This window comes from Lynx rufus, unplaced genomic scaffold (genome assembly GCF_022079265.1).
Source record: "Lynx rufus isolate CCGP_SWC_20201006 ecotype Redwood Valley unplaced genomic scaffold, mLynRuf1.p SCAF_1, whole genome shotgun sequence".
In the NCBI taxonomy this organism is placed as follows: domain Eukaryota; kingdom Metazoa; phylum Chordata; class Mammalia; order Carnivora; family Felidae; genus Lynx; species Lynx rufus.
Genome location: NW_025814823.1, coordinates 209,786,174 through 209,798,858, shown reverse-complemented (window position 1 = coordinate 209,798,858; position 12,685 = coordinate 209,786,174). Strand labels below are relative to the sequence as shown.

At 39.8% G+C, this 12,685-nt stretch overlaps 1 protein-coding gene across 2 annotated transcripts in view; it reads right to left on the bottom strand.

The window, feature by feature from the left end:
- CPLANE1 (ciliogenesis and planar polarity effector complex subunit 1) overlaps positions 1–12,685 on the bottom strand; it is a 126,187-nt gene that overhangs the window by 27,265 nt on the left and 86,237 nt on the right. The window contains exons 40-44 of one of the 2 annotated variants that reach the window (XM_047093370.1): positions 12,337–12,441; positions 7,039–7,292; positions 3,523–3,607; positions 2,993–2,995; positions 39–203 (exon numbers count right to left, since the gene is read on the bottom strand). In XM_047093370.1, the coding sequence (XP_046949326.1) occupies positions 39–203; positions 2,993–2,995; positions 3,523–3,607; positions 7,039–7,292; positions 12,337–12,441 (612 nt within the window). The remainder of the gene's footprint in view (positions 1–38; positions 204–2,992; positions 2,996–3,522; positions 3,608–7,038; positions 7,293–12,336; positions 12,442–12,685) is intronic. The other variant, XM_047093378.1, reaches the window with a different exon arrangement.

Below are 12,685 nucleotides of genomic sequence, written 5' to 3'. Positions count from 1 at the left end.
AAGATAAGAGTGTAAACAAAAAAAGGGAAGAACAATACCAGGAGAAGTTGTACTCTGGCCACTGAAAAGGCTGACCGCTGAATCAACAGAAGGAAATACACAGGTTTTCTGACTAGAATGAGTTTCTGTTACTGAAAATTCAGCTTCTGAAATCTCCTCTTTGTCACTTTGATCCTCCTCATTCCTATGAGTCAGGAAATGTGCTAATCCAAAGGAAAAGAGTAGAAGAAAGAAAGCACAGGGAAAAAAGATACAACACTTAGTTAACCCTTTTACATGGCAACAGATATATCAGAAGTTTACAACGTATTATTTTGATAACTTTCCACTATATAATGATATAATTGAATATATTTAAAACTTAACCTCTCTCATAGTAAAAAAAAAATATGCTTATTATTTTTTTAAAAAAATTAAGTTTATTATTTTTTTAAAGTTTATTTATTTTGAGAGAGAGCAAAAGAGAGAAAGGAGAGAGAGAGAATGTGAGCAGGGAATGGGCAGAGAGAGAGTGTGAGAGAGAATCCCAAGCAGGCTCTGTGTCGTCAGAGCAGAGCCTGATGCAGGACTTGAACTCACGAACCATGAGATCATGGCCTGCACTGAAATCAAGAACTGGACACTTAACCAATTAAGCCACCCAGGCACCCCAAAACTGTTAAGTTTATTATCAGTTTCAGAAAACATGGCAGAATGAGCTGAAGTGGACAGGTTCATACCCTGTTATAAAAACACAGAAGAAATGCTAAATTAAAAAAAAAAAAAAATTAGGGACACTGGCTGGCTTAGTCAGTAGAGCATGTGACTCCTCATCTCAAGGTCATGCGGTTGTGAGTTCAACTCCCACATTGGGCATGGAGCCTACTTAAAAGGAATTAAAAAATAAAATAAATAGATTAATATGCAAACAAGCCCTGTAAATAAAGAAATCCCCCAGTGCCAGAAAAGAAAAAGGAATCAAAGCTGGGCAATATATGGAGAAGGATGCTGGGATAGTCCATAGAGAAAAACAGGAGATGTGGTTTCTGCCATCAGCTGTGGGGAGAACTGAGCTACCTTCACATGGCCTAGAGCACTGAAGGATAGGTCTGTCCATAAAATGAGGATAAGAAAAACCATGGAGAAGCAGCAAAGAAGTCTTCTATCTTCCTGAATGGTAGATGGGAGAAAAATAAGTCAACTCTGAGAAATCAAAACCTCTGTCTTGCCACAAGCAGGTATGGGATCTGAATTTATACCATCTATGTAGTAAAGCAACTCCAAGCCCAGAAATGTATAGGAAAACTTGTTCCCCAAACTCTTTCTACTTCAGCAGATAGCAAGAAGCAAATACAAAACCACTTCAAAGACAAGTGTATACAACCCAGCAGAACTCTCCTAAAGATAAGTTCATGATAAAAAAAAAAAAAAATTACAGGGGTGCCTGGGTGGCTCAGTCATTTAAGCGTCCAACTTTGGTTCAGGTCATGATCTCATGGTTTGTGGGTTTGAGCCCCACGCCAGGCGCTGTGCTGACAACTCAGAGTCTGGAGCTTATTTCAGATTCTGTGTCTGCCCCTCCCCTGCTTGCTCTCTATCTCTCTCTACCCCAAAAATAAAAACGTTAAAAAAAATTTTTTTTAATTACAAATCGCACAAAGAAACAACCATGAAAGAGAGCAGTATGCAGATTTGACTACTGAGAATATGCACACATGAAGTAAAACAGTATGAAAGGGCATAAAATATTACTAAAATCATTAAATAGATAAAAGGGCATAGAAACCATAATAAAAGAACAGGATAGTACATCCAGCAAACAGATGGATTTGAAAAAGAAATAAACAGAACCTGTAGACATTAAGAATGCAGTAAAAAAAAAAATTAAATCCTACAGCAAAGAAGACACGGAAGAGAAAATTAGTAAACTAAAAGACAGATTGGATGACATCACCCTGAATATATCACTGAGAGATAAAAAGATGGCAATTAATAGTTAAGAGACAGAATAAAGCAAGAAGGTCCAAATAGCTGGTGTTTTAGAAAACAGAACAGAAAGAATGGGGAGGAAGCAATACTCCAAAAGGAAATGGATAAAAAATAACCAACATTAAACCTGCAACTTAAAGAATCATTCCTCTCTCATATAGAATAAATTTTTAAAATGTATACACTGAGACACACTTGTATCAAAAATATAAAATAAGCCAAAAATAAACAGAAAATTCCAGGGGCACCTGGGTAGCTCAGTTGGGTAAGCATCTTACTCTTTATTTTTCAGCTCAGGTCATGATCTCACAGTTTGTGAGAGATCACAAACTGGGCATGGAGCCTGCTCAAGATCCTCTCTCTCTGCTCCCCTATTGAGAATCTAAAAATCCCTTTTACAAACTAAAGAAGATTTTTTTTTCTAAGCTTATTTATTTATTTTGAGAGAGTGAGTGAGCAGAAGTGGGGGAGAAGCAGAGAGAGGGAGAGAGAGGAGGAAAGAGAGAGGGAGAGAGAGATACCAAGAAGGCTCTGTGCTGTCAGCATGGAGACCCAAGCGAACTGTGAGATCATTACCTCAGCCAAAACCAAGAGTTGAACACTTAACAGAGTAAGCCACCCAGATGTCCCTAAAGAAGACATATTAATACAAATTACAAACTACTTAGATCTGAACAACACCAAAACGTGGTTCATATCAACACTCCTGTCTGGGTCCTTACAAGAACACGTTCAGCTTCAAATGCACACATTAGAAAAAGGTAAAGAATGAAGTTAGGAAAAAGTCAACAGGTTAAGCCCTCAAAAACAGAAGAAATCATAAAGCTAAGAATAGAAATTTATGAAAAAGAAAATTAGGAGCGCCTGGGTGGCTCGGTCAGTTAAGCATTCAACTCTTGGTTTCAGCTCAGGTCATACTCTCACAGTTCATGAGTTTGAGCCCCGCATTGGGCTTCTCTGCTGTCAGCACAGAGCCTCCTTGGGATTCTCTGTCCCCCTCTCTCTGCCCTTCCCCCACTTGCACTCTCTCTCTCTCAAAAATAAACATTAAAAAAAATTAAACAGAATCAACAAACCAAAGCCTGTTTTTAAAAAACGCATTATATTGCTGACAAGACTGAATGAAAGACAGTGTAAGGATAACAACTATAGATATAGTAGAAAAGTTTTTAAGTACCCTCGTTTCATTATTTCAATGAGAAATGCAAAAACATACCATCTCACCACTGCCTGGCCATTTAATCAGAACCTCAAATTCCAGTTCTGCAGATGACCAGGGACAAAGAGCAACCACAGCACAAAGCTGTGCACAACCTCAGCGAGTGTGTGGCTGGTGCTACCCCACTCTAGGAGTTTACAGCACTGGCTTCTCAGGAAAAAATGGCATGGGTGGGAGCCAATCACATGATCACAAAAATACCTAATCTAACAATTAGGGGACTGATGGCTTCAGCTTACAAATGAAAACTGTCCCCAATTCTGGCACTCCCAAGGGCAATGCTTCCCCTTTCAGAGCAAGGTCAGGCCCCCCCTCCCCCCACCACACACACAAACCTTCCGAAATACCAGTGGCTTTTGAAGCAGATGTTTTTTCAGATTCAAGACCAGAGGACAATTCAATATGGTCTAAGGATGCACCCTGTAGAAAAACACATACAAAAAAATAACTTGAAAATTTTAGTTTGATAATTTCACATTGTTAAATAATTTTATGTACATTTTAAATATTAAGGGAACAAGTGAAAGAAATGGGATTACATCCAGTAAGAGCTAAATGGTGGGACACATAAAGAGAAGGAAATTTTTATCTATTTGTAGTCTAAATGATTTAACCCTTCCTAAGGAAAACAGCATCACATAATTTTAGACTGGGGAGGAATGTTAATTACCACTTAGACAAAACCTTCATTTTACAGATGAGAGAAGAGGGCCCAAAGAAATTGAGTGACTTTCTTAGTGGCAGAATATGGATCTCAACCTAGGTCTTCAAAGCCCCTAGTCAGCACTTGTGCAAAAGTATCCCTCTGCCTCTTCCAGGCTTACAGTCTGTTCTATTAATTAAAATACACAAGTCAAAACCTCTGTATTTATGTGTACATTACAACAGGATGAGAATATTTTAAAACAATATGCCCAACGTTTCATTTAAATTAGTGCTAGTTCCTTCAAAGTAGTCACCTTAGCAGACTAAATACTTTTGGAGTTTGAGCAACCTCTCTTCCTTTGAAATTGTCTCCCAAGCATGTGCTACAATTATTATTAACTGTTCTGGTGATAAGTCTTTATTATATAAATGTGATTTTATTACCGTCAGAATCTAAAACTGAGAGAGCAAAGATAGCCATTAAATAAACATTCATCAAATGCCTGTCATGTGCTAAGTAAAAGGCACAATCCCTGTCCTCCAATGTTAAAAAAGGCTTGGGCTGAGAGGGGAGCGGTTACAGAATTTTTAGGAACTTTTTCAAAATACATGTGTGTGATCTGCACCCTTCCCCTTGCCAAGCCACTGCCCCTTCCTCTGTCCATACCTACCACCCCAGATTCAGTAGGCCTGCCATGTATATTTTGAAAAAGATCACGACTTACACATCTGTCCTTTTATGTAATGGATCCAGATATGTGGAAATTCCTTCTCGAAACTCTTCCTTTGGCTTGCTTTCTCCTGAGTCTCTTACTACCTCAGAATGCTCCTTCTCAAGCTTTGTGGTTGAATCTTCATCTTTAAAAGTTTGTGCACCCACAAAATTCTGTCCTTTATCCTCTTTTACTCCTCATTCAGTGTACTCTCTCTGGGTGAATGCCCTATTATGATTCGAACTTCCTCCTAAGGACTCTAAAATCTGTACCATCAACCCAAATCTAGCTCCTAAGCTCCAGAAGCATATATCCAACTGCCTACTAATCTCACAGCACCTCAAATTTAACATGTTTCTGACTGAAATCACTGTGCCTCCCTCCTCCCAAAACACACATCCTACTTCTTCCCTAGTTTGGAAAATGACTCCAGGCTCAAAATCTGGACACCATTGTGATCTTTCTATTCTTCACCTTCCCACAACCGATCACCCTCTGAGTCCTGCAACATCCTTCCCTTCATCCTCAATGCTAAAGTTCAGGTTATTGTTACTTCTTGGCTTGGTATTCAGTGGATCTCAAGCATCAATCAGTAAACCCAGTATAGAGCTAACTACAAAAATTACAGAGCTAGCTACATAAGAATCATTTTTGAAGCTTACTAATAACACAAATTCCTGGGTCCCACCCTAGGATTACTTAAAATCAGAATCTCAGGGGTATGAGGCCATAAGTTTGCAATTCTAACAAGTTCCCCAAGATGACTCTAATGAGTCAGTTTAGAACCACTGTGACCCAACTGATCTCCCTGTTCTCAGTCTTATCCTCTCCAATCTCCCCTCCACACTGCTGCCAGAGTATCTGATCATATCATTTCACTGCTTAAAATTCTTCAATGGTTTCCTACTGCCTATTTATGGGATAAAACCCTAATCACTTGACATGGAAAACAATACTTTCCATCATGCCTTAGCTGCCCCTACCTACCTCTACTGCCAGATGTCTTAAAGCCCAGTACCATCAACCTCTACCTCACAATGTCCCATCAGCCTTTCCTTATCTCACTGATGAATATCAATTCATTATCAGCTCAAGAGTAAGCTCTACAGAGCCTTCTCTGATGCCACCCCTTCACTCACTCACTTCTCTAGTCACAACAGGTCGTGTGTCCCATACTGTTCTCGCTGCACCCTGTTCATATGCATATACTGGAGTATACATCTGTCTTCCTTTGTTAGATTCTAAGCTGCTTGAGAGTAGTGACTATGTATGCCTTGTTTATCTTTCCATTCCCACAACTTAGCACATGGCCCAGCATATAGCAGAAGCTCAATGTTTACTGAAGGAACAAACTCTTGGACTCTGGAGCAAGCCAGGATTAAGACTAGATTCAAGTCTAAGTAACATATTTGGCTTTAGATATGCTTAATATACTAAGACATAAAGCAACTTTGAAAGTGATTCCTTGAAATAAGGAGTTCCAAAGATGACTCTGAAACTTAACACTCATTTTGAAGTGATATATTTAAGTCTGGGTTAAAAAAACAAAAAGGAAAACAACCAAATAAACATCATAATAATGTTAAGAGTAGCCCTACCTCATATTTTTTCAGTGTAATTTCACATATGTTTAATCTTAATATGTATTAAATGTTTGAATTAAAGAAATACTATAAACCTAATAAATACATCTTTTAAAATCTCAACCTGCTAGCAACCTGGAATATTTGTTAGGTAAGTCAGTGATGGAATTCTTATCCTGCAGACCAATTTGCATTTCTCAATACAAGGCTTTTACACACTCAAAATATTTTTACTGTTAGTTCCTTAATCTTTATTTTATGTGAATTTTACTTCCTAAAAAAAAAAGTTTGTGCAAAATAATTCATGTTTAAGACTTCCTTTCTATTTGTCTAACTACCATGATAATACACATAAATAATCTCTTTCTCATGAGTATTTTTTAAAGATACAGAAACCATCTAAGGACTACTATTCCCATTGTATAAAACATTTAAAAGAAACCGAGAATTCCAAATATAAAGACAACAATATTTGTAAAGTTAAAAAAAAAATCTTGCTGAAGAAAATGATAATTGAGGGCAGGGTTCATTTAAAACCACATTTTTGTTTTCTAATTCAACTATTTCTTTTCATGGTAGGAAGCACTGGTTCACTTCTTAAAAGTTTAAGGCAGTGGTTCTCAACTGGGGGTGATTTTGCCACCCAAAGAACATTTGGCAACATCTGAAGACATTGTTATTATTATTATGCTACTAAACATCCTACAATGCACAGGACGGCCTCCTACAACAAAGAGTTATCTGGCCCAAATGTCAGTCATGCTGAGGTTGAGAAACCCTAATTTCAAAAAATAAATAAATTAATTAATTAATTTCCCATTATTTTGAAAAATCAAATGTCCAAACTTACATCACACCAAAATCTAATAACTCAGTAACAAACAAATAGCTAAAATAAAAGACAGTCTACCTTATCACAATGTCGATCTAGCACTTTTTGTCTGGGGCAATCCCGTTCTATGTTTTCAGCAATGTTCTCTATTGCTAACAGTTGTTCATCAATTTTCTGAAGCTTAGAGGTAAGATGCTCTAGCCGGCGAGCTGCAGAGCTCTGTGCGGGACGAGCCGCAGAGACATCCCGCAGTAGCTCCCATAGCAGATACTCCTCTGCGGCAGATGACTTTGAGCTCTGCTCTTTGAATCGGCAATCTGGCTTCAGCATATCTAAATATTAATAAAGGTAATATCAGAATTGATTACAATTAAGGGAGAAGTATATGCTGATGATCTAATTTTTTTGAAGACCTCAGTTTAAGTCAACAAAACCTTCCTTCAGAAATTTTCTAACACTTCAGCTTCCTGACTTCTGAGAGTTGTCTGTTGTGAAATAAGAATATGTAACAGTATTACTATTACCATAGGACTCCGTATACAAGGCAGTTTGAATGTTACTTTTACCCTCTGCTTCATCAAAAAGCAACTTTATTTAATATTCTTGACTTTTTAAAAACTCTACTTGAAAACCAACAATGTCACACAGTAAAAGCCAGGCCTGCTGTGGGCCATTACCAACTCTACATGGGATCTCAGGCTAACACCAAACCTCCCAAGACGAGTATCAAAGCCAATGACTCTCCCTTACTCTTCAAGTCAATTGATTCTTGTCCCAAATTTGAAACACTTTTTTAAATGCATCCTTTTTCTGGCTTCTGGGTCTCTTCCTCCCCTTACTGGTCTTCCATCTTAGTTGTCTTCTTGTTCTTCTCTTCTGCACCTGCCCCTCTGACCCATCAGTATTTCCAGGGTGCCAATCTCTGCTCACTTTTCTTCTCACCCTGCCCACTCTCCCTGGGTGATGTCACTGATGCACAGGTGACTCTCAAATTCACATGGCACCTTTGTGAGCTCCAGCCCTGTGTCCTGGATATCTCATTTAGGTTGTCCCAAAGCACAGCAGTCGAAACTCTGCCCCTCCAACCTGCTCCCTCTTCCTCCAGGTTGGTGAACAACACTATCATTCAACAACCTCCCCAGGTTGGTGAACAGCACTATCATTCACCCAGGTGCCTAAGCCACAGGCCTGAGAGTCATTCAAGCTTCTTCTCTTTCCTTCAGATCCAAAGTAACACTGAATATTGAGGATTACCAACCAAAATCTCCATTCCTACTACCACTGCTTAGGTGAAGCTTTCACAATAGATAGATGCCAATTAGTATCTCTATTTTGCCCTCATGTAGTCCATCTTCCACACAGATTTTTTTTTTAATTTTTTATTTGAGAGAGAGAGAATGCAAGTGGAGGAGAGGGGCAGGGGGAGAGAGAGAGAGAGAGAATCTCTTTTTTTTTTTTTTTTTAGTTTATTCATTTTCAGAGAAAGAGAGAGTACAATGTGTGCACAAGCAGGGAAGCACAGAGAGAGTAAGAGAGAGAATCCTAAGCAGGATCCAGTCTGTCAGAGCAGAATCTGACCCGGGGCTTGATCTCACAAACCATGAGATTATGACCCAAACCAAGATCAGGAGTCAAATGCTCAACTGACTGAGCCACCCAGGTACCCCCCCTCCCCCGCCCTCAAGATCTTTTAAAAGACAAATCTGATATTGTTCCTTTCTCACCTCAAAGTCTTCAGTGTTTCTCTAATGCCTTCATCTTAAAAGTCCAAATGCCTGTGAGGACAATGACATTCAGTCTTTCCTCTGCCCCCCTCTCCAGCTCATCTCTTGCTGTTTCTTTTTTTTTTTTTTTTAATTTTTTTTTTCAACGTTTATTTATTTTTGGGACAGAGAGAGACAGAGCATGAACGGGGGAGGGGCAGAGAGAGAGGGAGACACAGAATCGGAAACAGGCTCCAGGCTCTGAGCCATCAGCCCAGAGCCTGACGCGGGGCTCGAACTCACGGACCGCGAGATCGTGACCTGGCTGAAGTCGGACGCTTAACCGACTGCGCCACCCAGGCGCCCCTCTTGCTGTTTCTTAAACAAGCAAACTGCTCTACTGCCTCTAAACCAAATGAACTTCAATTTTCTCAATCTCTGCAGGCTTCATCAAACTTCCAAGTCATTGCACAACCTATTCTCTCAGTCTGTATGCCTTTTGTCTCACCAAGTCCTACTTTCCTTTAAGATTCCATTTAGGCATCTCTCCTCTCAATAGTCCAGTCCTCTCTGGAGATGGATTACATGCTGTATTCCCCAAGAATCTCATCCATACCACCTTGACAGCACTTACCATGCTGTGTCATAATCATCTCCTTCTCTGCCTTCCTTTCCTCCTATAGGTGAGCCCACAGGCAGAGAACCTGGTAGTACTCTCTTCTTCAGCCCTGATATCTGGCCCCTGTCTTAGTGTTTATTGAATAGTCACTCAAATGAGGATTATGATGCCTGTCCTACCTAACTCAAAGAGGTTTGTGAGGATCAAATTATGCAACAAAACACTCTGAAAAATGTGAATCACTAAATACATGGAATCACTAAATATATAAATATATAGTGCTTATTATCTCCCAGCCCCAGTCTAGCGTGAAGCTTCCAATGAGAAGATAATGGTAAATTCCAATGCTGGCAATGGTGGTTGTATTATCTTCCCCTACCTGTTTTGGCCTTACTTTTTTTTTTTTTTATAAGGAATCTCTACACCTAACGTGAGGCTCAAACTCATGAACCTGAGATTCAAGAGTTGCATGCTCTTCTGACTGATCCAGTCAGGCACCCCTGGCCTTACCTTTTTTAGCTTGACTCACAGTACTTTACCATCTATCCTTCCTGTTTCTCAGCAGCCTGAAGTGTCTCCCTTAGTCACTCTCAGGAAAGAATTTCATATACAAACTTCACGTAGAAAATGTAGCAAAAGAACCAGACATGCTCAAAATCCAGAATGGCCTACATACATAATGAAACATAGCTTCCCTTTCTCTGGAGAATCTGCTCCACTCCCACTGACTAATAGCAAAAATCTAGGAGGGTTAAATACTGAGTTCCACTGACACTGAAATGTTCTCCCTCTGTCCATCCAGCAAAGCTCTGCTTGCTATTAATAGCTGAAAGCATTCCTTTTGGAGATGGTTTCTAAAATAGGAAGCTGCTGTCATTCAAAATGGTGAGCAAGTATCACTAAAAGCAGAAATTATTATTTGTTTTGCTTTTGTTTTAAATACTTAGGGACCCTGTCCTTCCTTCTGCCAGCCTTTTGCTATAATACAAATCCCACTCAACTCTATTGTATAACTATATTCTGAATCTTTAAAAAAAATTTTTTTTTAAATGTTTATTTACTTGTGAGAGAGAAAGACAGACAGAGTGTGACCAGGGGATGGGGGGGGGGGGGACGGGGCGGAAAGAGGAAGACACAGAATCTGAAGCTGGTTCCAGGCTCTGAGCTGTCAGCACAGAGCCCGACGTGGGCTCGAACTCACGAATGGTGAGATCATGACCTGAGCCGAAGTCAGATGCTTAACCGACTTAGCCACCCAGGCGCCCCTATATTCTGAATCTTTAAGGTATGTTATATAAATACCATGATGGAATTTATTTTCAAAATATAAAGCTCTTCCTTTTCATTGGCATTTTAAAGTTGCTTGATTTAATAAAGGGAGAAGGGTCCGCTGACATATTTTTATAACTAGATCCAGAGAATGATCTTCCACAAGGTAGAATAGACTTGATCTCACTGATGAAGGAAATTAACCTGTAGCTTGTAAGTAATTTGAAATGCTGGCTGAGCACAGTCAGGGATCACAGGGAGATGGGTGTGGTTCCAGTTGATGGGTGTGAAAATGAAGGGAAACTAATTAAGTAGCCCACAGGTATTTGGCTGGATGTAACCCACATGACAACCCTATGAGGTTGTATCTCACAGAGATACAAGTAAGGATCAGATAAAGTTAATTTACTTGCAAAAAGTATCCAAACTCTGAAGTGACAGAGCTGGGACTAAAAACCAGGTCTGTTCTATTTGAATCTAAAAGTTAACCTCTGGGGTGCCTGGGTGGCTCAGTTGGTTAAGCGTCTGACTTTAGCTCAGGTCATGAGGTCACACTTCATGGATTCGAGCTCTGAGCCTGTTTCAGATTCTGTGTTTCCCTCTTTCTCTCTCTCTGCCCCTTCCCCATTTGTGCTGTTTCTCGCTCTCTCTCTCAAAAATAAATACTTTTTTTAAATTAAAAAAATAAAAGTCAAGCTCTTTTCACTTCCCCACACACTTCCCCAGCCTGAAAGATGGTTAGCTTCATACATTCTCCCTCCAGTACCCATGCACCAAACAGCCCCAAGACAGGAGAGAGAAAGGGCAAAGGCTTCAAAATCTGAAATGCTAGCACTTACTGGTACACACAGCTGTAACACACATGCCCCAACACATCCTAAGGTGAGGTTTCCCTGCCACCCATCCTTCCTCAAATCTCCTGAGTGCACATTGTTGATACACAATTAGCAGGCAGGGCTGGACTCTGCCCCCCAAGCATCTGACAACCATAAGGCTGGGTCCACTCCTCCCAACAGCTGTGGAACCCAGAAGAGAGACTGAGCTTCTATTGCAGGAAGTCTGATTGCATATTAAGATTATTCTAATCATCTACTGGATATAATAACTTTAGGTTTTGGAGAAATATTCTTCTAAATCTTACAAATATTTAGCAATAATACAACCTGGTTTATAACTATAAACTGAATATTTTATTAGTAATATTTTATGGTTGGCTATATACTTGTGTATTTTCTATGTGCTATTCTAGAATCTCCCACCTTTTTAAAGTTTATTTTTGACGAAGGGGTGGGGGGGAGAAAGAAAGAAGAGCATGTGCACGTGTTCAGGGAAGGGGTAGAGAGAGAGGGAGAGAGAGAGAATCCCAAGCAGGCTCTGCACTGTCAGCCCCAATTCGGGGCTCGATCTCACGAACCATGAGATCATGACCTGAGCCAAAATCAAGTGTCAGAGGCTTAAGTGAGCCGCCTCTCCTACCTTTTTAAACGTGAGAATTCCTTTTTAACACCAAAGCACTCATGACATCCCACAGGATATTTATTTTTAGCCTCCTTACTTAAGAAAAGACATATGTGGAAACAGAGCTGTAGTCTCCTTGCAAAACACCCATGAGTCCCAGCCTTGGAACCATGACTCTACCTCATTTACCTATCTGCCCCCACTCTCCTTAGCAAGGGAAAAGCCTTTTCCTGGCTTCTTTTGCAATTACCAAGTTTTAGAGCTTATCTCTGTACAACAGTAATTTAGAGAAGGGGGAGAATCATGTTCCACAGCTAGAGCATTCACCTGTGTCCTGCTGTATTTCTGATGGTATAGGTGAGGCGATAGCAGGCTCCTTCTCTTCTGAAATTGCTGCCCTCCAGCTTCTTCCATCTAGACAGGATGGAGACACTTTTGCAGGTTTAAAAAATACATCTGTGGTGGAAGTGGCAGACTCTATCAAGAATATGAAAAGCATACAAAGATTGATTCTAACCTTCTAAATAAGGTATTTAAGAGACGAGTAGAACATTTCTAGATGTGAATATAAACATCCAGAAGTATAGTAGGTTTGCAAGAGGAGTGCTAAGAGACCTAAGAAGGGGGAATGAGGCTATACTGAAGAATTTTTCAAAATGTTTTTAACCTATTTAAA